Here is a 27,790-nt window from a genome sequence, read left to right as displayed (position 1 = left end):
TAGCTAGAAACATATAATAACAAAAAGAAGGCACACAAAAAAGAGACTAGTGTTTTACAGAGAACATCGTTCAAAAAAAAAGTTTTGTATAAATCAAGATATGAAAAAGGAGTATAAAATGGTACGTTTTTTTTTTTTTTTCTGCCTAGGGACACACGTGGAACACACTTGTCAAGTTAAGTGAACATAAAGTGGAAATGCTGAAGATAAACAAAAAAAATGGAGGAACACTGAACCTTTCACGAGAATGGAACTGTTGATATTACTGGGATTTTTATTTATTTTTTCTAGTGTACATCATTATCCCAGACTACATCACCACAACTACATCATTCCGTCACAGCGTAAAGGGAAAGACTATAGTGGTGATGATGTCACTGAATTTATGCTCTACAAGCTGCATCACTTTAACAAACTTTGGGCGCTGTATCCTTACAAACAATCTTAGGATCAGCAACCAGGGTAGAACAAGAAATAATGGGTTCAAGCTTGAAAAATTTAGGTTTAGGAAGGAGATAGGAAAAAATTGGTTCTCAAATAGAGTGGTAGATGAGTGGAACGAACTCAGTAATCATGTAGTTAGTGCTAAGACACTAGAGAGCTTTAAGAGAAGATTAGACAAGTTTATGGATTGGGATAATAGATGGAAATAGGTAGGTATATTTCATACAGGGACTGCCACGTGTAAGCCTGGTCGCTTCTTGCAGCTTCCCTTATTTATTATGTTCTTATGTTCTACACACAACTCATCACCCAGAGCAGAGTACCACACTAACATCCGACATTACCTCACCCTCCTGAGCCAATAACCTGCAGGGAGTGCCACAGCCCCGCCAGGCTACATAGAATACAAGCAATCACCCTGAGAGCGCATCCCGTCACGTGGCTCACTCTAATAGAAGCTTACAGTGTAGGGAAGCTGCCTCTGAAAGTCATAATCCTGCACGCCATCCAGACCACGCTACGCCTCCTCCTCCTCCTCCTCCTCCTTGTCCCCGCTCGACCACTTGCCTTCCTCTTTTACATACAAACGGCACGCCCCAACGCGGCGCATGCAAACACTAGCCCGTCGCCGTACATTTGGCCGTTTGCTCTGCTCTCGACAACCACACCATGCACGTCACTGAGAGAGAGAGAGAGAGAGAGAGAGAGAGAGAGAGAGAGAGAGAGAGAGAGAGAGAGAGAGAGAGAGAGAGAGAGAGAGAGAGAGAGAGAGAGAGAAATATTCAAGGCAAAAAGTCAATTCTTTCACACAAATGCACCACATTAAGCGCCTCCAGCGTAAGACTGTATAATTATCAGGCAGGAAGCGCGGCAGTAAACAAGTGAAGTCTATGGAGAAGGCAGGGCGTGTTTCACTTGCTGGTCTTGCCTCTCACTTTTTTTAATATACGTTTTCTTTTTTCTTTTCTTTTTTTTTTCCTTGCGTGGATTGACAAGGTGTGGAATAATAGTAAGAAAATATAATTAATAGAAAAACTGAATTGGTGTCACTCCAGCTGATAATCCTGCTCTTTACTAAAACAACAACTACTACTACTACTACTACTACTACTACTACTACTACTACTACTACTACTACTACTATTACTACTACTACTACGACTAATACTGTTATCAACATTAACACCTATTACAACTCAGGAAAGCTTTATTTTTCTTCAACCCTTTATGCTTCTTAAAAACATGGAACTGCATTTTGGAAATGAAAATTCAAGTAGCCGAACACAAAAATGAATTAGATGCAAAAGATATTGGACGGCTCAACTTGAAACACTGCAGTAAACAATGCAATACATCTTGAATTTAGAATCAGTATAAAATGGTATTCTAACATTTGCATATAGCCACTACTTATACTCACACTCTCATATCTTCTTGGCGAATGGCAAACAGAGGAACAAAAAAATATTTTTTCAGTTGTCGCTTCCATACACACAGACAAAAAAAGAGAAAAGATAAAAAGAAAGTCAATAATAAAAAATCTAAATATGTTTCAGGAAGTGCCTCAACACTCTTAAAACAACTAGTCACAGGAAGGAGAAAAAACAGAAACAGACAGAGAATTCCAGAGTTTACCAATGAAGGGGATGAAAGAATGAAGATATTGCTTAACTCCTGGACTACTGAAAGGGAACGGAATAAAGGTGAAAGTCTTGTGCAGCGTCAGCGTGGGGAAGGAGAGACGCATGCTGATGGCAAATTCAGAAGAGCAGTAACCATAGAAATAACAACACGACAGACTTCCCCCATTTTTTTTCCATCTTCATATACTTGTGTGCATTTTTTGTAGCATATCAGTGTATTTGCTATGGTAAGCTCAGTAGGTATGAAATGTTCTCTAGGGTATGCATTAATTCATCCATTTATTTATTTATTTATTTATTCACTTATTTATTATCTATTTATTTCATATTCTACTTTTTATTACCACATCGTATTGAGAGGCACTTTTGTGACTCACTGTTTCCTTTACATTGAGAAATTACTTGTTTATTACAGTACAGCATAAAGCAAGTGTCTGCAGTGAGTCAGACACTTTGTCAAGCAGCCTTACCTTACATGCACATGGAATAACATAGGCAAGCATGACAGCCTTCACCTAAATGTAAACCTAAAAATGGAAACTGCGCTACAAAAACAGCTCCGTCCCCGTCACTCACCGGTAAATTGTGAGTGTGTCAGGAGGAGCAGCAAAAAGCCAGTCCTCGTCGTCTGGCCGCGAGGAAGGAAAAAGGTCCCGCCGCTGCTGCATCCCACAAAACAAACACAAAATCAGGGGACTATATTAAACCCTCAGGACAAAAAGAAAAAAAAAGTGTCTGAGACTGATGGTGTCAACCAAAACTGGCTATCTCATATATGAAGTGAGTTATGACAAATAATTCACGCATTTTGCGCCCACCAGCTCGATCTGTAGTGATGAGGCGATAGTTGCAAGAGTTGCGAGGCAGAAACCTTCGCCCACATCCCTATAAATCAAAATATGCAAAATACAACAAAAAAAGGTGAGTCTGACGAAGAAATTACATAAAATAAGAAAGATACGCCTTCAAAAGTTAACAACCAAGAAGTGTTTCCGAAACTGAAATCGAAACTTTTATATGTGATGGACACCAAAAGGTGCTCCTGGCCAAATCATCGTTGTACCCTCCAGGGCCAGGCGGGAGCGGTGGGGTGTACAGATGTGCAGTAACAAAAATAGAACCACCTCGCTCTGCTAAGGGAATAATCCCTCCAAAGATATTTAATACGTTACTAAATGATAAAGAAAATCATAAATTTTCTTTCATTCGATGACAAGGAAAATAAAAAAGTGATGAAACTAATATTTTCATAAATCTACAACGACGAGCCTCTAAAAAAAGGGAGACAAATAGTGTGGGCCGGCTCTAGTCATCAAGGCCCACGTCACCTTGACTTTTCAAGGTGACAATCAACACACACATAGACAAATAACAACACTTCACAGAACAATACAAGCTTTCCTCTCTTTAATTTTTACTTGAATAAAGCTGCAACAAAGGTTATGACGCTAAAAAGTTAACTTAGATTAGGTCACAAATATCAAGGTGGTAACACTTCCCGGGAGTTTTCGGAACTAAATCACTAGATGTCGTTGCTGCTCATCTAACTGTAGGAAAGAGAGCTAAAATATTGCTGTAGTAAATCCCAGGTGCATAAAGATCCATAGAACACTGATCATCATGATACTATTGAAATGACGTATCGATTTTTCAATATCCGGTATAGATAATATTGAGAGAATGTGGTCAAATTTTTTTTTTTTAAGTGTGATTATCGAGTAAACTGCTAACATTTTCTAAATAAATCATATTACAAGTATAAAAACTATTAATTTGAACAATGGAAAAAATAAAAAATCGCACTGTACTATATAGTATGACACAACCTACTTTCTCGATTACTCGATAATCACAAACAAAAAAAAAAATAATAATAATTTGACCACATTCTCTCAATATTATCTAGCATCGTGATGAAAAAAGTAAAAAAAATCACACTGTACTATATAGTATGACACAACCTACTCAGTAACATCGTGATATATGGCTCTAGTTTTTTTTTTTCTGGGATTTTAGCATCCTTCTCACGAAGCGAGCGACAAGGCAAAGTAATCGAGAACCAAAACAAACATCTCTCAGGCGATCCTGCTGCTGCTGTAGTGTCCAGCTGCCGTAATCCATTGCTTAGGGCGTAGTGGAGATGGGCACCGCAGCAACATTCAACTTCATGTTCGACAACGTGTTTCTTAAGTTCAACCAGCGCGGCCGAGTCAGGTGTTTGTTTTGGTTAGAGATACAGCATTACTATCGCCAGGACACTCCAGTTGCCAATTTTTTTTATTAAAATTGCCGTTTCCATAAACTAGGAAGGAGATCTATGTAATTTGGACTTTTGACTGTCACAGACATGTTGCCTTTATGTTTACTGTCGTCTACATTAAGACGTTTCCAATCAAGAGTGTATTCATTTGGAAATCTTAAGATGACCAAATAAATCTAAATGCCGATTCACTAAAAAATCAATTTATATACATTTGTTCATGAAAAGAGTTTCATTTTCCTTGTGTTACCACTTGGAAGGGATTACGTAGAAAAATATATTATATAAGCCCATTGCATCTTCATATGTTTGTTGCCCTTGGCCAGTGTCCTTCCTACAAAAAAAAAATATATATATATATATATATATATATATATATATATATATATATATATATATATATATATATATATATATATATATATATATATATATATATATATAATAACACTGTAGGTATATCTAATATTGCTTGTATGTGAGAGAAGAGTTTGTGTCTGTGCTGCCACCTGGTGACAACCACTAGTTCTAAAAACTCCCCATTGAACAAAGAAAATGTAAATATGTTTTCTCCATAGAAGGAAAGATTTATATTTTATTTTATTTTTATTTTATTTATTTATTTATCCATTTTTTTTTTTTTTTACGTGGAAATCAAATTCACACTAAATGAAATGTGTTACAGTAATAGTTTCCAAGGACACTTTATCATAACATGCAAAATATTACTAATCTACATAACAGTAAAACACAGTAAAGGATAAATAAACGGATAAATTAGAAGATCTGATATTTGTTACCTAAAAACTCCTCAAGTGTATATTCCTGTTATTGTGGAAATTTTTTTTTTATAATTGCCTTTTTCCTTTCTTCACTCACATTTTCGTACATACAAAAGATGTATACGAAAAAAAAAATAAGAAAGTAAAAATGATAGCTAATTGTTAGGTTTCAATTGAATCTCCAAGTAAATATTTATAACAAAAAGATGACACCATTAGAGAAAATATATGATTTCGTGTCCTTCTTTTCTCTATGCATACACTAAAATAAGCACACGAAGACTGAAATACAAAAATTATAGTTTTGAAAAAGATTCGGTTAATCCTCAAAGGACTTTTTCCCTGTAAGATGTTGCAATGGACATTATAGACTAAATTTACATTCTTTCTTCTTTCATATATATACCCTGGGAAGGCACAAAAATGGGAGACAAAAACAACGCTTTGGAAAAAGGTTAAAACTAATCCTTCAATGGATAATACTACTGACACGATACCATGGAAGCACATCCTTTCTTTCCTTCATAGATTCGTGGGAAGCTGACAGGAGAAAGGCAGGCAACAGTGACAGGTTTCGGTTGACATGGAAAAAAAAGTTTAACAGCGAGTTCCAAACAGAGTGCACATCATGTAATGAAGCAGGTACTCACTTTCCTCCTGCACGTGTTGGCAGTGTTCACCGCGGCACCACCTGCCATCCTTTCCTGAAAATATCAAAACATCCACATAAAAAAAGTGATGCAGCTTGACTATTCTAAAAAGAGCTAAAAATGAAGCATCATGAACAGAACCACCACAAATCCTTTACTGCATGAGTTACAACATACACATGAACAAAAAAGGAAAGAATAAATACTGAAGAAATGTCGTAAATAAAACGTGTCAAATTCCTGCAAGCAAAAACACATGGATACATGAAAAACAACACTGAAAACAGAACACACTTGAAACGCTAAGAATGTTAAATATGCACAACAGTTGCAACAAAATAAAACGAACAAGCACAATTACATATATAACAAGATCAAATAAGAAAATAAAAAGAAGCAAAAATATTAAATGCAAAGCTTCCCAACATTCAGCGGTACAAACCTAAAAACAACAGCAAGGATATACTTAGAAAATAATAAGTACCACTTCATTCTAGCCATAAAAAGTATTCACGGCACAAAAAATGAAAGTCCCTTTTGACTATCTCTACCAAGGTGGCCTGACTCATCTATTCATCTTTCTTTATTGTTATTCAGTAATACAACACATCCACCTTCCTCCGTTTGTGGTTCTGATAACAACAACAACAACAACAACAACAACAACAACAACAACAACAACAACAACAACAACTCTCTGATTACTCCTAGTGAGATACCTGCCTTTTCGTGTGGTTACTGCGAGGACACAGGATGTTCCCTATAACCTCTTACACAACAAAACAACAACAACAACAAAGGCTCCACAGACCACACAGATATCGTAGTTGCTGTTGGTTCTGGATGTCACCGCTTCTTGGTAAGGATCTCAACAAAAGCAAACACCTGTGAGATCGACCCTCCTTCATGCTTGTGCTGCTAACTCGTCTGGATGAAGCAATACATTTAGTGTGATACCTTTCACTGGACCTGCCTAATATAGTTGTGTCTACATATTTCAGTTCATGCGGTCATCTGAATACAAAAGCCTCACTGCAAAGCCAAGGTAGTGTTTCGCTGGCAATATTATTCCTATATACGCATTACCATACGCATCCTATTTTTTTTTTTTTTTTTTTTGTCCCGTCGCTTACCAAACCAGTGTCAGACGCTCTTTTGATAAGGTCCCGCAGGAGGTCGTCTTTCCTACCACGGCAAGACTCACACGATTTACTCATATTTTCCCTGGAACATAATGTAATGAAGCTCCAGATGTTAGGCTGGAGATGACCAACTAATAAACAAATATATAAATAAATATCCTCATTAAAAGCATTAACGACGTGTAATTCAATCTCCCGTCGTCTGAACACACGAGTAATCACACGTCTGATGAAGGCATGCTAATGAACACCAAGCTGACGAGCCTTTTTATTCCCTACTCACACTTGAGACTCGCGAGCCCTCGGAGTATTTAGGCCGCTTATCAACATTTTATGCAAATATACTTTCATTTACGCTTCTCTCTCTCTCTCTCTCTCTCTCTCTCTCTCTCTCTCTCTCTCTCTCTCTCTCTCTCTCTCTCTCTCTCTCTCTCACAATTATTTATCTCTGCATAGGAATGACTATTAAATCCCTTGACTGTTAAGGCCTGCTATAATAATAACAATAACATATTTAACAATAATAATAACAATAATAATAATAATAATAATAATAATAATAATAATAATAATAATAATAATAATAATAATAACAAACAGTTGCAATGAAAACTCCAGTACATCTGGTTTCATAGAGTTTATTCCAAGCCTCCAGTACTTCCCCTACATAAGGGCTTGTGTGAGTACCTTACCCTCTCCTGGCCCTCTAGTTGCCCTTCATGGGATCCGATGCTCATAATCATATTAAATGATCATGTCAGCTTCATCTCTCTCTCTCTCTCTCTCTCTCTCTCTCTCTCTCTCTCTCTCTCTCTCTCTCTCTCTCTCTCTCTCTCTCTCTCTCCAGAACTAACAATATAAAGAATAGCAGGTTCGAGGTGTTCTGTGGTCGGAAGACTCGGCCCCATCAGACTGTGCGAGCATTTTTATGTTGATCTGCTTCTCTGCAATAATATTTTATGTCAATGAGCCTTTGGTTGTTAATGAAGGTGCCACCAGCACGTGGAATGACTCACCGAGAGACAGATACACGCACACACACAAACACGCACACACACACACACACACACACACCCACCCACACACACACACACACACACACACACACACACACACACACACACACACACACACACACACACACACAAACACACAGTATCCGAGAAAAGCTGCTTGACTGTCCGTCAGATTTACCAAATTATTTATAGCTAGAATCCTCTTTAGGGCACTCAGGAGACTACAGTCACTACACGCGGCTGTGCACTATAGAAGGAACAACAAAGGTATAGCTACCACAATTACCTTTTTTTTTTTTTTTTTTCCAGCAATCTGTAAATCTGCGTGGCTGCTGCTCGAGGTGGCAGAGCATTAACCGGAGCTGAGAGTGTGGTGGGATGGATGTTTTGACGGTATCTGTCCCTTTCTCTCTCCAAGTGGATATTGTACAGTAGCTACCAAATTATCTTTATTTTAAAGAGCTCTACATTCTGACACAATGGACGATAATATCTGACACGTTTGGTGATAACGCCAGTGACAATTGGTAGCCCTGCACACTAAGGATGGTTGCCGTATATTACATATGACCTAACAAATAGAAAGGCATCTTAGCATCACGTCAAGCCATGCATACCAACCTTACCGACACGACACGTGATCAGGCAGCGGGTTTCGTATTGTTCATTATGCCACAGTTCGCGCCACACTTTAAAGATAGTTTTCGGAGATACTGTACATTCATTGGCTGAAAAGTTCTTTATACAGTCATACAGATCAGTTACTTTCAACTTGGGTCCACTTAGACTAATATGTATGAGACTACACTTTTATTTGAAATATTTAGATGCACGGTTCTACTTTATGCTTCTGTTTATCCTACTTAGTATTAAAACAAGAGTGGGATTTCATTAAGTTTATAAAGGAACGTTACTGAATGCTGTTGACGAGACAACGATGAGACAAATTCTTATTTCAGTTCTACATCACCAGTGTTTACGGCTTCACTCCAGAACAGGACTCCCTAACCTCCTCTCATCCCAAGCAAAGCCTCTTACGAGTAAATCGTTTCGTTATTGTCAATCTATTATCTGTTCTTTATATTCAAGAGAAAATATGGAAACAGTTGAATCTACTTTTCTATATCATGTCTTCTGGGTTGTGACTGATTTCTTTCTAGCGTCTGCAGCTTAAGAGTGTCAATGAAGAATAATGATGCTATTTCACTGAACTTAAAGCTTTCACTGTAAGGAATCTCTCTCTCTCTCTCTCTCTCTCTCTCTCTCTCTCTCTCTCTCTCTCTCTCTCTCTCTCTCTCTCTCTCTCTCTCTCTCTCTCTCTCTCTCAAACTATATCTCGCTCTCAAGTAGAATTCACCTTCTCTCTTTTACCCATCTTTACTATATTTCACTAAGTAAGGCTATTTTCTAAGAAGTAACATCCTAACAATCCTCCTTCAGCTTGAGCAGCAACACTAATTTTATTGCAAACCTTCCAGTTCGACTTCGCTTCGATTACCTTACTTAAGGTTTCCAGTCAAGAGATACCCTGCCATGCCTCGCCTCACCCTCCCTAACACTCCGCCAAGACAATGATTCCCTTGGTACCATCGCCGCGTGTACCAGGATGAGAGAAAAGCCAACAGTCCACTGCTAAGCCATGCGCGGATTAGCGCCGTTAGCATCAGTCCGAGAACACAAGCAATTCAACTGACCTTGGAAAACCTTGAGCTGAAGCCAGGAGGGAAAGTAAAGTGTGTCTAGAATATGAAGGTGGTAGTTAAGTGAGACTGAAGAGGAGGAGCACAAGTCATGTTGCGATTGACGGATGAAGGCAATCTAGGGAGAGTGTCGCACAGAGGAGGCGGGACGCAAGGCGCCTTCAGGCCAGTCACTGCTGGTGTCCCTCGCCTCCCCTTCCTGCCTCGCTGCGAGGTGAAGGGGCCACTACCACCGCTGCCTCAACACTTACACTACCTTTGCGTCTCAACACTGAAATGCTTCAATGAATGGGAATGAACGGGAAAGTAATGGTCACTTAGAATTGCTTAGAACAAGTACATGTTACTAAGTGTTTTAAATCAATCTGTCTGTCTGCGTCTGTCTGTTTATCTCTGCCTCACATCTTCACTATAATGTTCTGTAAGAAAGAGCATCCCAATCTCTGTTACTTTGTTGCAACACATCTATTTGTATTAATGTTGCGCGCGCGCGCGCGTGTGTGTGTGTGTGTGTGTGTGTGTGTGTGTGTGTGTGTGTGTGTGTGTGTGTGTGTGTGTGTGTGTGTGTGTGTGTGTGTGTGTGTGTGTGTGTGTGTGTGTGTGTGTGTGTGTGTGTGTGTGTGTGTGTGTGTGTGTGTGTGTCTGGTGTAACATTGCGAGTGGAACAATATTTACGAGTATATTTAGTAGTTTTAGGAAATCAATGACAACTACGTATTGTGCCTGAAAAATGGCATACCGTAAATACGAGGCAATTAGAGAAAAAATATAGTTAGGTCACTATGTATGCATTTTCTTCGCTTACAGTAATTGTTATCACGAAGGAATATACGAGTAACGGAAGAGGCATACGTTTATATTATGCAAACATTATGCTGTATTAATATCCCAATGACTAATTCAGCTGGATTTTTGGTTAAGTACTCGCTGCAGGGCACGGTAAACTATTTATTAAAGTGCTTTACAAAAAAAAAATTGTGCAAATATATTCTTTAGAATGAAATATACCAGTTTCTGCCGCTATTTAAAACTACTTTGTCCATGTCTGTGTCTGCCCGCACATCCATCTGTCCCTCTGTCTATTTGTCTGTTTCTCTGTCTGCTTGCTTGCCTTCTATTTTTGCCTGCCTGCCTGTCTGCCTGCTTCTTTGCCTGCCTATCCTCTTCAAGTTAGGCTGACTATTTCCCTGTCACCCTGTCTGTCTGCCTGCTTTCTTTCTTTCTTTTTTGTATGTCCATCCACCTCTTTCCCCGCCCGTTAGTCTGTCTGCCTCCTTGATTGCTTGCTTGCTTGCTTGCCTCCCTGCCTGTTTGTTTGACCGTCTGTCTTCCTGCCTACCTGTCCGGTCTCTCTCTCTCTCTCTCTCTCTCTCTCTCTCTCTCTCTCTCTCTCTCTCTCTCTCTCTCTCTCTCTCTCTCTCTCTCTCTCTCTCTCTCTCTTTCTCTCTCTCTCTCTCTGATGATTACCTAAACAAGTCAAAACATTATTTAAACCACAACTACGAAATACCAAGGTACTTGAAGGCTTGTCTGTAAGTGGTATCAGTGTGAACAGGTTACATCACGCTCCTATACAATCATGATTTGCGCAGCACACCTTCCATAGTAGGTTGGCAGGCACTTCCCACACGTTAAGGAGTCCTTCTTCATTTCACTCTCTAATTTAAACTTCTTTATGCATATGAAATTAAAGTTCGGGATTTAAATGATCACTTACTTTCTTCGCGCATAACAAAAATGTGCTGGACAAATACAACGAAAAATATTTACATAAAAAAACAATAATAATATTCGAGCCACACTTCACAGTAACGAAAGCTTTCATAAATAAAGGAAGATATTGCAAAGGTCGCACTGAAATATTATTTATCACCGTACAACTACCATACCTAATTCCCGGGAGCAGACTCATGCAGGATATAAAAAGATGAAAGACCAATAAATAGTGGGAGAGAGTCATGAGAACATGGCAATTCATCAAGGAACTCCCGAGAGAGAGAGAGAGAGAGAGAGAGAGAGAGAGAGAGAGAGAGAGAGAGAGAGAGAGAGAGAGAGAGAGAGAGAGAGAGAGAGAGAGAGAGAGAGAAAAAAAACTAATTATATATAGAAATGAACACGAAATTAAATTGGTTAACTTCCCAGCCACAACCATCGCCCCCCCCAACCACCACCACCACCACCAGCACGTCGCCGCCACCAGCTTGAACCGCAGTCAAAGGGAGCGCCATACATGTGTTTAATTTCTGGCAGGGTTTTTTTTTTTTTTTTTGCAATACCGTAGAAAATTTGAAACGCCGTCTTGATAAATATTTTACCTCAAATCCGCAGTTAACAGTGTTTGTTTGTTACAGATTAAAACTCCTTGCCTCCAGGAAATGAGGGCACCTCATTTCATCTATTTTCATTCTTTCCTATAAATTTTCCTTCGGGTTTTTCTTCTCTAACCCAGTAAGGTATTTACTTCAGATTTGTTTCCTGTACGGCTTATGACGGAGGGAGTGGAGGGTGAGGAGAGAGCCTTCCGCTTTGCTGTCCTTTTCTTCTACTATCACCTTAGTAGCCCTAGGACAGATCATCTCGTGAGAACCGCAAGGTTTGTTGTGGCCTGTATTTCTATGTAACTTTATGTAACTCTCCCTCGCTGTACACACACACACACACACACACACACAGACACACGTTAATTAAAGAAATGCTGCTGTTCTGTCATGTATCCAGTATATTTTGTTTTGTTCTCCACAGGTAACAATTAATGTGGTGCTTTTCCCGTTCCAGTTCTCTGTGACCTCTGGTATTCTTTTAGCCTGTCTTTTTACTCTGACAGGCGATGCTACTGTTACGACGACGACGATGAGAACGAGGACGACGACGATTAGAGGCACCGCACGCACGACGGCAAAAACGACAGTGATGATTTTTGTGAAGTTAAGCACCAGTAGCAGCAGTTGCAGCAGCAGCAGCAGGAGCAACAACAGCAGCAGCAGCAGCAACAGCAGCAGCACCAGCAGCAGCACCAGCAGCAGCAGCAGCTATACCAGCAGCAGCAGCAGCAGGAGGAGCAGTAGTAGTAGTAGTAGTAGTAGTAGTAATAGTAGTACTAGTAGTAGTAGTAGTAGTAGTAGTAGTAGTAGTAGTAGTAGTAGTAGTAGTAGTAGTAGTAGTAACCGTAGTAGTTGCTCCTCTTGTTGTTGTTGTTGTTGTGGAAGGAAGGAAAAGCAGCAATACCAACAACAGCAGCAAGATCAGCGACAGCAACAGCACCAGCAGCAGCAGCAGCAGCAGCAGCAGGAGCAGCAGCATATTTAGTGTAATAATCTCCAACAGATAAAACACGCGGTGAGAAGTAACACGAGGCATCCTGGACAAACACCTGTCCACCTCGGCCCTGCAGGAGCTAAGATAGACAAAATGCATTTATAGTTGTTCAAGTGTCCAGCTTAGGTTACAGAGGCGTAGGTTAAGTCAGCCTGGTTGCATGGTGCACACCAGGATGCATGATATTTTTCAAAGGTTACCCAGAATTGTTGGCTACATGGAAGTGTACATGACATGACCAGTGTCATGAGGAAGAAGAAGTAAGTTGCCATACTGCTTAGTATGAAAAGATATAAATTGTGATTAAAGTATTACAAATTCATGTATTATATTGGTATATTACAGTACACTCAAACGCAACCCGCGCCTCATGTGTTTGAGATGTGGCGTTTTAAGACTACAGAAAAAAAAGTCAAATATTCATGTAATTCTTTTGTAATCAGTTGTCCAAGGTTCAAGTGGACATAAATTTATCAAATGGATTTAGAAAAGGTGGAAATACTGAAAAAAATAAAATAACATTGAATAAATTATGAGAAAAAAAAATTACGTAGTAATAAGACAGTCTTCTGCAGGAGAAGAAAAAGAAGAAGGAATAGGAGGAATAATACAGCAACATTCTCGCATGCATTGTTGAAGTTGAAGTGTGGATGTCTGAAGCAACAGCCTTGCCTGGCACTTTCACAGTCAGTCCCCTAACTGAGTTAGCGTAGTTTCCTTTCAAGCAACTTTTTTTTCCCCTCTCTAAACACAGCCCATCACAGGTCGAAGTTTGCCTGGCGCCAACGGAGATTTGATGGCGGTGACGCTGCTGCTTCTTCCTCTGAGAGCAGTGGTGGTAGTTCTTTTTCTCTGCTTCTTTTTCTTGATTTCTTCCTCTGATGGCGGTAATGCTGCTGCTGCTGCTGCTGCTGCTGCTGCTTCTTCTTCCTCTGATGGCGTTGCTTCCTCTTCTTGTTCTAAGACAGTCAGTTTGATGGTCTGAGTTGGTAGGTGGTAGGGTAGACAGAGTGGAGAAAGTAGGAGGTGCTGCACACTCACCTCCCCTGCTCCCCAGTCATAATTCAAGTCAAGTTGGTGGAAGACTGGGAAGGGTAGGGAGGTGCTGCACACTCACCTCCCCTGCTCCCCAGTCATAATTCAAGTCAAGTTGGTGGAAGACTGGGAATGGTAGGGAGGTGCTGCACACTCACCTCCCATGCTCCCCAGGTTACATTTGTAACATCTGTCAGGTTGGTTATTTTTGGAGTTGCCAGGGTCAGTCAGTCAAGCCCAGGGAAGTGCTACGCACTCACCTTGCCAAGATCAGAGGGGTGGTGGTGGTGGTAGATTTGGAGCTGGTAGGATGAGTCACATTGGTGGTGGAAGTCAAACTGGGAGACTGGGAAGGGTAGGGAGGTGCTGCACACTCACCTCCCATGCTCCCCACGGTCAGTCAATTTGGTGGTCTGTTGCCAGATTAGAGTAAGATTTGTAAGTCAGTCAGGATGGTTGTTTTTAGAGTTGCCAGGGTCAGTCAGGCTGGTGGTAGGGAAGTGCTACGCACTCACCTACCCTGGACAGGGTAAGATGTAGGGATGTAGGGATCAGAGTCACAGTGTCAGAGAGTTGCTCTTAGAAGTTGCCAGGATGAGTAAGGTCAAACTGGGAGACTGGGAAGTGTAGGGAGGTGCTGCACACTCACCTCACATGCTCCCCAGGGCCAGTCAGTTTGGTGATTACATATCTGTAAATCAGGCAGGTTGTTTGTTTTTTTGAGCAGCCAGGGTCAGTCAGTCAGGGTCAGACAAGGGAAGTGCTACGCACTCACCTTGCCAAGATCAGAGGGGTGGTGGTGGTGGTGGTCTGTACAGTTGGAGTTGCTCTTTGGAGTTGGTAGGATGAGTCAGATTGATGGGAGACTGGGAAGGGTAGGGAGGTGCTGCACACTCACCTCCCGTGCTTCCCAGGGTCAGTCAGTATGGTGGGTCTTTAGAGTTGCCAGGATGAGTCACGGGAAGTGCTACGCACTCACCTTGCCAGGATCAGTTGCCAGGGTGGGGTGGGGAGTACTGGAGTACTGGTGGTGGTCTGTACAGTTGGAGTTGCCAGAATGAGTCAGATTGTTGGTCAAAGTCAAACTGGGAGACTGGGAAGGGTAGGGAGGTGCTGCACACTCACCTCCCGTGCTTCACAGGTGGGGTGGTGGTCTTTGGAGTTGTCAGGATCAGTCAGGTTGGTATTGATTTATTTTTATTATTTATTGTTGATTGCCAGACTCAGTCACTTTTAATGACGGGGGAATTAGGAGTTTTTTGGTTTTTACTTTATTTATTTTTTGTTAATTTTATTTTATTTATTTATTTTATTTTATTTTCTATTTATTTTATTGTTTTTTTTTTCTTTATACCTATATAGATTTTATTCTTTTTGATGTGGTAGTCCGTAGACTTGGGGAGAGAAGGGAAGTGCTGTGCACTCACCTCTCTTGCTCTCCCGAGGTCCGAGGTTGTAGGGAGGTTTTTATTTTTATTTTAATCATTTATTTACTTATTTGCTTTATTTATTTATTTATTTTATTTTATTTCATTTATCTATTTTCTTTTTCTTTTTTTTTTTTGCGTGGAAGGCTGGGAGAGAAGGGAAGTGCTATGCACTCACCTTTATGTTGTTTTTTTTTATATATTTTTCCTGTTAAGTGGAGAGAAGGGAAGTGCTATGCACTTACCTCTATTTTTATTTATTTTTTTATTTATTTATTTTTTTATTTATTTTATTTATTCATTTTTTTTGTTTTTATTATTTTTTGCCTGGTAGTCCGTAGACTTGCCAGGGTTAGGTAGGGGAGAGAAGGGAAGCGCTGTGCACTCACCTCCCTTGCTCTCCCGGGGGCGGTAAGGCGGTGCCTTCCTCCCCTGGGGAGGGGTAGGGAGGTGCTGCGCACTCACCTCCCCTCCTCCCCGTGGGCAGCTCCATCACCGTACCTGTGTGTTTGAGGCACACATGGTGATGGAGGGATGCTCTTTGAAGGTTTTTGTGAGTTCCGAGAGGGGGGTTCGAACCTACGCGCCCCTCACTTCCCTCACGCCAAACTCCAAGTGCATCACTCTACCCACTGGGCCACGAGGGCCCTTTTTCTTTTTTTTAAAGTTGGTCTACTTCCCCATCTTCCCAATCTTTTTTGTAAAGTTGGTCTATTTCCCCATCTAATGTTCACGCCAGTATGTATTAAAGAATTATGATGTGAATTAATTTCATTACGTTATTTTTTTATTGTATTTTCTATGGGATATGACCCCTAGCATCCCACACACACTGGGTTCCCAAGACTGTCACTACGCAACGAAACCCCAACGGTAAACAAAATATATTTGAACACATGATTTCCCCTCCAGTGTTCATGCAGCACCAAAAGTTCAATAAGAAAAACTGCTGCTGATTCTAAAGTGAGCGTTCATTCCCACAATGATAATTAGATAATTGTTGACTTGTGGGAGTATGTCGTGGAGTGCAAATAGCAGTAGGTGAGATCAGAGAACGTTACAGAGGCGAGCATTCCTTGTATCTGGAGTCGCCTCCTGGAAACCTCCCCTGTGCTGCACCACCACCACCATCACCAACAACAATAACAACAACACAACATTACACCTGTCCATCCTGCAGCACGAGAATGACTCAGCCCAGAGAACCACGGATTGCTTTATTCGTAATTCACGTCCACTCTCAACATAGACATCAATCAAATTATGTCATTGAAAAAGCTGGTGAAGCACTCACTTCTTCACACAGGCTTTACTACCTATCAGCAGGATGAAAGCTTCCGACTGGGAGGAAGGGCGGCGTCGGGAGGGATTAAGGGAGAGAGGGTAGGGGGACCAGCGGAGGCTGCAAGTGTGTTTATGCTTCATAGGTATAAAAAAGAGTATTGCATGAAAAAGAAGAAAGACCTGTGCCCCTCCCACCCCTGCTCCCCGCGTGAGGCGATACGCAGTGAAGTGGTACTGTTGTTGTTGTTGTTGTTGTTATTATTATTATTATTATTATTATTATTATTATTATTATTATTATTAATTATTATTATTATTATTATTATTATCATTACATATTAATATATATTAGTTATTATTATAATAATTATTACTATTATTATTATTACCATTATAATTATTATTATTACCGTCATCATCGTCATCAGCACCATCATTGTAGTGTAGCGGGTTTGTGTCCTTTTATTTCCGTGTCGTATCTTGTAAGTTGTAAGTTTTGATAGTTCAGTATTTGTAACGATGGAGACCTTGTTTTTTTATTCTTTATGCACTGCACGGTGTCATTGGCATTTACATCTATATTTTCTACTGTTTTTTTTTTTTTTCTGTTACTTATGTACTGAATTTATTTGTTATGCAGAAAAAAAAGTCCAAACAGTAACAGACCAAGAGGTTCTTATAAGTTTGTTTGGGTAACTATTCTACTCTATTAGTGGTAGAGAAAGGATAGCACAGAAGAAGGGTCCTTCCATCCCCCACCCCCTATCCCTCCAGGCAAGGCTCACCTGAGAAAGGAAATGGTACCATGTTGTATAGAAATAAAAAACAACATGGAATGTGAGAGGAAACTAAGAAAGAGAGGAGGACTACTTCTACCACATACAATCTACATGCCAGCACGGACAGTACGGAGTGAACGTGTTCGTTATTCAGACATGAACAATGACAACCGGGAATTAGTGTCTACATACTTGTCAAGACAGGTTTTCAATGAGTGTACAGTACCTGAGTTAACGACGCTTGATGGAACACAATTCCACATATTTATGACACGATTGAAGTAAAATGTTTGGCTTCATTTGTTTGAAATCGCTTACCTATAATTTGCTATTGTTTCTTGTAACATTAGACATGTTGAGTCTTAGGAAGAATTCGGGTCTCATATTTGTGAAACCCTTAAAAGTTTAGTAAAGCAATATCAGATCCCCTCTTAGCCTGCGTTTGGATAGGGAGAATAGATCTCGTTCTTTAAGACGTTCCTTGTAGGGTTAATTGCGAGGCTTTCAAGTAATTTTCGTTACTCTACTTCGTATTGTCTTTTTTTCTGATTTCTCAATATTCCTTCTGTAGTAGGATGACAAAAACTGTACATTGTATTCAAGATGAATGCGTACAAGTGAGTTGTACAAAGCCAGATTTTTTTATTTATTTTTTTTTCAGATTTGAAGGTGAAAGATCTTCTTAATGAAAACTATTAATTTATTAGCAATTTCAATGACTTCGGTACAGTGTTTGCTTGGTTCAAGATCTGCTGTCACTAAAACTCCCAGATCTTTCTCAGGATCCAAACTATTGATGGGGGGATTACTTTTAAAAATTTTCCAGCAGATTGCTATTTCCTATATTCAATACGTGGCATTTATCAAAATCAAAGTTATAAGCCACGTTTCACACCATTCAATGAGAGTGTATACATCATTTTGCAAAATTTGACGTTGGTTTGGTGTCAGTCTTGTTAGCAATTTTAGTATCTGTCAATTTTGACAATTTACTTCTGATTCCTTCGTCTATGTCATTGATATATATTATGAAGAGGATCGGTCCTAAGATTGAACACTGAGGAACGCCACTACTTATATCAATCTAATTTGAAGAATTAGCGTTTGTGGTGACCCCCATACCACAATATATATTGTACTGTCAAAAAAAAAAAAAAAAAAAGACGAAAGAAAACAAAATAAGGAAAAAGAAAGAAGTGAAGATAAAATAAGTCACAAGAAAGTAGAAATGGAATGTTTATAGTGATTGATGTGTTGCTGATATCATGTGTGTTTTTCTCACTGAACATTAATGGCGCCGACTGAATATTTGTTGTGTTTGTGCATGTGATATTGTCTATGTTTTGCACGATGATTGCGTTGATCAGTGAATATGTTGAAGAGATATAAGGTAACACCTAATAACTTTGAATGATTTAAAGATGAATGCGAGTGAGAAATTTTGAGTTGTAAGAAATGTAAATAATTAGTAGTTATTAATTAAAATATGAAAATGTTTGTGAGTTTTACTGTACCATTTATAAACCAATTCCTTGCAATATCTCAGAACACGACACGTTAATTCAGTATGTCTGTCTGTCTGTCTGTCTGTCTGTCTGTCTGTCTCTCTGTCTGTCTGTCTGTCTATTTACCTAATCTATTTTCTACTTACTGAACTGTTTATCTACCCATCTATTTATTTTTATATCTAATTAAATACTTATTCATTTATTCATCTATCTATCAATCTATCTATCCATCCATCTGTCCATCTATATATCTATTTATCAGCCAGTCGATCTATTTAACCATTTACCCATCCAGCCATCTATCTATAACTCTACCAGTTCAACCAGATACCTATTCATTAATCAATTCGTCAGACCAACAACACTTTTCTCTATCTGCGCCTAAACATACTCACCGATCCATCTCCCCGTTCACCGCCACTGTACCGAGATAATGCACCCTCAATACACTCCTATACTCGGCGGCGGCTAGACAACGCTATTTCGACATGTTTTACTAAGCATCCCTCCAGTTCCTCCCACAGCTCCCTGCTTATAAGGGGAGACAAGGCCATGCTAATACTACGGGACGGGAGGTGGAGGGGGAGGAAGAGGAGGGGCGTCTGTTGCAAGCATTATGTCGGCAAAAGGAAGGATGGAAAGTAAGTCAGAGAGGATGAAGGATGGTGGAGCGAGGGAAGAGAAGAAAGAAATTCCTGAAAATGGGAGAAGTTGAGAATGAGGTGTGATGTTGTTGTTGTTGTGGTTGTTGTTGTTGGTGGTGGTGGTGGTGGTGGTGAGGGACAGGAGATTAATTAGGAATGATTAGTGGTGGCGGGGGTGAGGTATGGGACAGAATCATGGTGGAGTGGAGTGTAAGCTGTGGTGATGGTGACGGTGATGGTGATGTTGTGGTGACGAGGATGAGCTTGTGCGTGAATGATTACTGATTAGTGATGACAGGTTAATAGAGCGTCAGTTTATATTAACAGCCACTGGACATGATACATTACGGACAGCTGGTGTGCAGTGGAGGGAGCGTGTTATTATCATAGTCTCCAGATCACTTATTAGAGTCTAGAATAGATCATAAGGGTAACAATTTGGTTACAGTTTACAATACCACTTAATTTCCGCATGGTAAAGAGTGGATGGAAAAGAGAGTTAAATCAGGTTGGTTCATTTAGTTAGGAAGGTGTCTTGATACTCGTCTCTTATAGCAACTCAAGTCAATCGGAGGTGAGTAAACATATATGATCAGTTCAAGTCATAACAAGTTTGGGAAGTTAGATAACAATCAGGGAGAATTACGGAGTTTAACTGGGAAAGGGATCAAAGAGTGAAGAGGCCAGTCAACTCTCACACTATTAAAGAGAAAACAAGGGCTGAAAGTAAGTGAAAAGCCTAATTGTATCAGAGCGTGTGTTTCATGAGCAGGGCTGAACTGTAGCGTTTGGATTGCTTTGTATTCATGGTGAGGGGAATCACACCAGGGGCGGGATGTGATACGTTAATAGGAGTGTTTGTATGCATAATAAAGTGACACAATAATGGATATGGAACGTGCCACATTGATTGCTTTGCATTCATTTTAAAGTGAAATCATGCCACCAATGAAATGTAACACGTTATTTGGAATTTTTTCCATGAAAAGAACCATAGTAAGGCAGTTCAAGGAAGCATTAATTGGTAGTCAGATGACACTTGATCATAAAAGTAAATGAATACCTAACTCAACGCACAGAAAAAGAAAAAAAAAGTACTGAAATTTTAAAGAACACATGCTTCTCTCTGACGAGCATCACTCGCAAGACCTGCATTACATTCAGTCTCGAAGAGTTCTCAAGAGTCCTTTTAAATTATTTGACCCTTCCACATGAAACAATCACACTGGAGAAATGGTTCTCAACTGGTGGTCCACAGTGACTCTTTAGGGTGGTCCACAGGATGCCTACTGTATTTGCTGATAAAAATTAAATGGAAAATTCAGGATGAACAATTTTGATCAAAATGAATAACTACTATTATTACATTTCTATTTAAGAGAACCATTGACAGTCTAAGTTGTAGCTGTTAGGTAATACTTCGAGTCACTTCTAAGTTTAATCTACAACGAATGTTCAAGATTCACGCCGCCATCCGGGACAAGGGCCTGAGAACATACTCGTACTATACGCGTCAAGGTGACGAGCCATCCTGTTCATTTCTGTCAGCTTCCGCGCGGCTACACGAGTCGTCAAGTGCTGTGGACCACCGTGCCTGTGGCCACTGGCCACCGAACTGCAGTGTTGATTAGTTGTATTAAAACAATATTGAAAGGGTCCAAATTTTCTTTCTGTTTTTGTTAGTGGCCCGTGGCCTGAAAAGAGATGAAAACCACTGCACTAGAGAGTAATAACGGCATTAGCAAAAGCGTCCACTTCAAACACCCTTTTGTCTCTGCCTGTGGGCGCACAAATTACCTCAGAATGTTACGTCACAATGAATAAGACAAGTGAAAAAGCTTTCTCTTAAATTTGAATACCGTCTTTTCGGAAATATTGATTTTTTTATTTTATTTTGTGCAATAAGAAAGGAAAACTTGTGCAATTTTGAGAAGTGAAAAAATCTACAATTCACCCTAAGGAGGAGGAACAGAGAAATTACGAACTCTACCACCACCACCACCACCACCACCACATCCTCCTCCTCCTGATCCTCCTTTTTTTTTTATTTTCCTTAGGAATAATGATAAAATCTCACTTCATTCTTTCCAATCAAAATGCAGTCAGTTTTCCCCACACTGCACGATGGTTTTCCCACGCCAGCACAAGCACAAGGGCGTGTCAGTTTGGCAGAAGTCATACACTGCTCTAGCTTACTTTACTAAATGGTAGTTAATCTAAATTAATTCCAAAGCGTTATGTAAAGACCTGTGGGAGTGTTTCTGTTTTGGTTATCCATTGTAATCACATGTAATCCTTATTTTCTTCGTCCGCATTCTCCTGTTATTGATCAACTTTGTGATTTTAAGTACTAGAGGTCAAAGTTGCTGGGGATAACCTGTGTATGCAGCCTCTAAAGGGAAGGCACACAAACCCAGTGACCGAAGCTGTGGCTTGATTGACTGCCGCCTCCCTGGAAAGCGCAACGCAAGGATGCTGCACCACCCCTCAACAACCAAACTGTGCCTTCACCTGCGCTACGCACACACCACATCACACAACTATCATGCATTTACACTCTCCCTCACAAACAAAAGTAGACAGACCACAACTCTTTCCCTCACTATTCTCTCAAGTTCTATGTGATTTTTCTATACCACGTGGTATCAATTCCTGTATCTTGTCAGCTTCTGCTGGAGGGATTGGTGGGGAGGAACCTTCTGTACTATCCTGTATCTCCCACAAATAGTTAATGTACAATAATTATCCAAACAGCCTCGTCAATACCTCAAGGTTTGGTCTTCCAGTGCATTCCTTTGTATTCCTCTGGAGAGAGAGAGAGAGAGAGAGAGAGAGAGAGAGAGAGAGAGAGAGAGAGAGAGAGAGAGAGAGAGAGAGAGAGAGAGAGAGAGAGAGAGAGAGAGAGAGAGAGGATATCATTGAATAAAAAAGTTTTGTATAAATCAAGATATGAAAAAGGAATATAAAATGGTAAGCTTTTTTTTCGCCTAGGGGCACACGTAGAACACACTTGTCAAGTTAAGTAAACATAAAGTGGAAATGCTGAAGATAAACAAAATAATGGAGGAACACTGAACCTTTCACGCGAATGGAACTGTTGATATTAATGGGATTTTTATTTATTTTTTCTAGTGTACATCATTATCCCAGACTACATCACCACAACTACATCATTCCGTCACAGCGTAAAGGGAGAGACTATTATCTATTTACTTCATACATTCATACATACATACTTCATACATGTATTCTACTTTTCATTACCAAATCATATTGAGAGGCACTTTTGTGACTCACTGTTTCCTTTACATTGAGAAATTACTTGTTTATTACAGTACAGCATAAAGCAAGTGTCTGCAGTGAGTCAGACACTTTGTCAAGCAGCCTTACCTTACATGCACATGGAATAACATAGGCAAGCATGACAGGCTTCACTTAAATGTAAACCTAAAAAAGGAAGGACGTACACTGCACTACAAAAACTGCTCCGTCCCCGTCACTCACCGGTAAATTGTGAGTGTGTCAGGAGGAGCAGGAAAAAGCCAGTCTACATCATCTGGCTGCGAGGAAAGAAAAACGTCCCGTCGCTGCTGCATCCGACAACACAAACACAAAATCAGAGGACCGTGTTAAAACCTAAAAACAAAGAGAAGAAATAGTGTTTCTTCACCAATAACGAAACAAAGTACGGACTGCTGTTGCTTGTGCTCCTGCTGCTGCCATAGTGTGTGTGTGTGTGTGTGTGTGTGTGTGTGTGTGTGTGCAAAAGTCTTACTCGTTAGGTGTCTTTAAGGGAACTTTCTTACTACACTGTACAAAATAATTGTTGTTTTTACAGTATTTTTCCCATAAATACTGACAGGAAATAGCTGTAACCAAAGTTTACAAATCCGACCGTTGTATGTGACATGCAATTTGGTTGTGATGTCTTGAATTTCTTGGCTCAGTCCTTGTTAACATTTAACAGGCAATGTTGAGTGTGTGCCGAGACACCATAAGCCTCCATATTATATAAATAATATTTTATCGAGATAGAATTAAATACAGATAAACACTGTAAATCGAAGCAACAGGGTGTCTGTAAATGTTGCATTTTTTCTTCGTTGCTAAGCGGTTGTCTTCAATATTATTCTTCATTAAATACTTGGAATGTAATACTTATTCATTGCTGTTATACCAATAGCCTTAAAAACATACTTTAAATGTTTTTTTTTTTTTTTCTATATTATTTGTCATGTGCATTGTTTATTGCGACACGTGGCACTGTTACTGAAAACTTGTCATGTAGCGCCTTTGTATGTCGATGTGCATTTATCGTATACAAATATTTTCACTTAAGGTGATGATGAAAATTATTCATAATGAAATGAAAAGCTCAAACGTTCTATATAATATTTCGGTGACGCAAGGTTACTTCGACCTAGTAACTTCAGTAACCAGAAGATGGAATATTCTACTCTGGGGAGACAAGCAAGGTAAGAAATATATTTTGTTATCTCAGTTGAAATATTTAGTAGTATGAAATTTTGAGGAAGTATGATGAGAAGAATAATAAAAGCATAGGAGTAGTTACATGCACATCGAGATTTCCAACTGTTGAACCACCAATTTTTCTGTTTATGGATACGAGGTGCCTGCCAAATGCCAGTACGAGACCAGTAGCTACACCTTTTTTATCCTGCACTGAGTGAGACCCAGGCCTGTACTTTCATCAAGCTTGATACTGTCAGCTTACTGCACTTCTGGGACACTAGAGGCTAAGTTGACGCTGTTGTTAAGACTGAACTGTACAGCCTCAACAAAAACATCACCAAGGGCACAGCTAGCCAGTATTCTACCTACCTACCTACCTCCTAAGGTCCTAAGGCCTAAAGGCCTTGCATCCAACAACATTCCTGGTCTCCTCTCTCGCATGTAAGTGACAATTCAATGGTTGGTTAATCTCAGCTTGTAAGCCATGTCATTATTAAGTGTGTTTATTTGTGCATGATGTATACATTTTTTTTACCTACCTAATATAAATTATGTTTATGCAGGAAGTCATTGGTAAATTAAATAACTAAACTCACCTGCAGTCTTAGTTTTGTTAGTTTGATTATATACCTATGTTAAATTATGCTGGTTTGGCTTGGTTAGGTTAGTTAGGTCAGTCTAATTTGGTTTGGTTTGGTTATGATGGTTAGTTTCATTAGTTTGTTAGGTTGATTACCTAGGTTAAGTGGTAATCTGTTACATCCGGCTGGTGGGCACAGATGAGTGGAAGACTGATGAATGAGTGAAAATGTAGTGGAGTTTGTTCCATGAGTCCACTACCACTTTTAGAAAAAAAGTATGTTTCTTAAGTGTTGTAATAATCTCTGAATACCTGAAGGGCAAGCACAGTTAAGTACTAATGATTTTTTAGTAATTACTTTTGTGTCATGGATTCAGAGTCTTCATGTCCTCTCTGTAATCATGTATCAAGGTCAGTGAAAAATTGTGTAAATCATTGCCTGTTGCATTTAAATCAATACAGAAGAGTTATCAAATGCCCATTAAGGGATTCCAAATGGACATTTTCATCATATGCAGGGCTAAAGGCTCATATATACCAAGACCATCAAGAATGTAGGTCAAAAAGTGATGAAAAATTGTTGATCTTAAGTCTCCATTTGAAATTACAGTGTAAAACTCTTTTGTGCCAACAAGTTTGTGATAAAAATGAAGGATTTATTAAAGCATCTGAGACAGCACATTGATGATGGCACCAGGATTCAGTGCCCCTTTAATCAGTGCTCCAAAATGTTCTCAAAGACAACCACATTTAAATCACACTTAAGTAGGCATCACACATATCAAACAGTTAAGGACTTGCCAACTGAAATGGTCTACTCATCAAATTCAGACCTCTGTGATGACTTGTCACCAAGTTAGGAGGTATCCAGTACAACAAGAAATGACATTTATGACTTGGAAGGGACTAGCTTATCATTTATATACATATGTAACCAAAGGAGGTGTAATATTACAACCAGGAGCAGTGTAAATAATTGTAATTTTCTTATCATTTTACCTTTGATAAAGTTATTAATTGGTTCCTTTATGCTTAATAAACAGGAAGGGGATGTGTGGGCATTTGTTATAAAAATTATGAGAGAGAAGTATCTTGTGGTCCATAAAAATTATGTTACCATTATTATTACCTGGTCTTTTGTGGGAAAAGCTTTAGGAAGAGGAGGTAAAATATCTACTGCAGTTCTGCCACAAGCATTAATTGGTGAGGAAGGGGTGAAGATGCTAGAGACAAGTCATGAAATCCTTACCAGGTGGCTATGTTATTTTTATTTATTTATTTATTTTTAATACTTTCAGGAGAATCAAGGTTTACTACAACAAGATATATGCTGTCAATTGATGGTGTTGTTGTCACTGAGCATATTGCCACATTTACCACTGGCCTAGCTATGCTGTTGGCCTCCTATTACAACTTTAATATAAGGTACCCCATGGATTCTGCATCAACACTCAAGTTCATTCAAAGGTAATTCATATATATATATATATATATATATATATATATATATATATATATATATATATATATATATATATATATATATATATATATATATATATATATATATGGATAAATCTGTCCAGAACACCTCCAATGTACCTCCATAGTACATTACCTTCCATCACTACAGATGTTTTGCTGGTATCAATCCCAAATGGGGGAGCAAGATAGAAGTAAAAAAAAACATTGCAAAAGGCACTCTGAAGTCCATCCGAAGGTCCTGTCCCTGATTAATGGTATTGCTGATGTAGACTGGAGGAGCTAAATCCCACCAGGTAATGTTTATTACTTATGAAAACATTGCTTTATCATTATGGAGATTAATCATTATTATTTTCTTTTAAGAAATCTTGGAACACTTATATTGGGTTTTTGTTAAGTGAAAAATAAGCTTCCAGGAAGTCACATGTATTACAGTGTCTTATTTACCATTTCATTTTACCTCACAAATAATTAATTTGTTTGATTACTAATTTTATTAGAGATGCTATGAGTGTGTTATGACGGTTAGATTGCTTTAATGTGCTTGTGCCTGGAAAAAAGGGGCTGGTCATCCCTATTTGGAAACTTAGTGGGCCATCATTTATTTAATTTATTTATTACCACTGACTTCAGTAGAAATAAACAATTTGCCATGTAGTATATACCTTACTGTTTATATGAAGTACTTGTATTGTGCGTTCAAGACTGAAGACAACAATGCAACTTTTGTATCATGTTTTCATTATCTTAACTATTGCAGATGCTGTCAGCCACTAGAGGGGAGGAACCTAGAATTGTGATACACAAGTGGATAAAACTTCTCTTCCAGTCTTGGTGATGTACTTAAATAATGCTCTTTTTTTAATGATGTGTCAATGACAATTATAATGGTGATGCTGTAAAGGTGATGTACTTAAATGCCTAGGTTCATTATATATATATATATATATATATATATATATATATATATATATATATATATATATATATATATATATATATATATATATATATATATATATATTTTTTTTTTTTTTTTTTTTTTTTTTTTTTTTTTTTTTTTTCTGGAATGCTCTTAATAATGGTGTAATGATTATAAAGGTGATGATGATGATGATGTCAAGTTTTCTCCATGCAAGTATAATGATGATTATAATGGTGGTGATGATGATGATAATGCAAGTTTTCTCCATGATTGGTGATGTAAATTAAATACCTAGGTTCAAATTTTTTCTGGAATGCTTTTTTTTATTTGTGTATGTAATGATTATAATGGTGATGATGATGCTGATGATGTAAAGTTCTCTCCATGCTGGTTGATGTATAGTTAAATGCCTAGGTTCATTATGATTTTTTTTTTCTTAAATTCTCTTTTAATGAAGTGTAATGATGATGATTATGTAAAGTTCTCTCCATGCTTGGTGATGTAGTGAAATGCTTAGATTCACTGTTATTTTTATTTATTTATTTATTATTTTTTAGGAATGCTCTTTGATGAAGTGTCAAGTAATTGATTAAATTGTATAGTGTAGTTTTGTGGAAATATTTTTTGCAAGTTTGTCTAATGTATGTTTAGTTTTAAAAATGTGCTCAGGTAATTTCTCCTTTTACCTCATTTTGATT

The 27,790-nt window shown here is 38.8% G+C and overlaps 1 protein-coding gene and 1 long non-coding RNA gene across 4 annotated transcripts in view; one reads left to right on the top strand and one right to left on the bottom strand.

The window, feature by feature from the left end:
- The window catches only part of LOC135098817 (circumsporozoite protein-like), a 128,796-nt gene that overhangs the window by 43,670 nt on the left and 57,336 nt on the right, over positions 1–27,790 (bottom strand). For all 3 annotated transcript variants that reach the window (XM_064001208.1, XM_064001207.1, XM_064001209.1), the window contains one exon: positions 5,780–5,833. In XM_064001208.1, coding sequence (XP_063857278.1) covers positions 5,780–5,833 — 54 coding nt within the window. The remainder of the gene's footprint in view (positions 1–5,779; positions 5,834–27,790) is intronic.
- On the top strand, positions 23,726–27,086 carry LOC135098819 (uncharacterized). Its single transcript, XR_010267409.1, has 4 exons — positions 23,726–24,543; positions 25,981–26,149; positions 26,316–26,460; positions 26,928–27,086. It is a non-coding gene; the product is annotated as an uncharacterized LOC135098819 (long non-coding RNA).

This window comes from Scylla paramamosain, unplaced genomic scaffold (assembly GCF_035594125.1).
Source record: "Scylla paramamosain isolate STU-SP2022 unplaced genomic scaffold, ASM3559412v1 Contig84, whole genome shotgun sequence".
NCBI lineage: Eukaryota > Metazoa > Arthropoda > Malacostraca > Decapoda > Portunidae > Scylla > Scylla paramamosain.
Note: the sequence above shows the minus strand (reverse complement) of the source record. Positions and strands in the feature narration are given on the sequence as shown.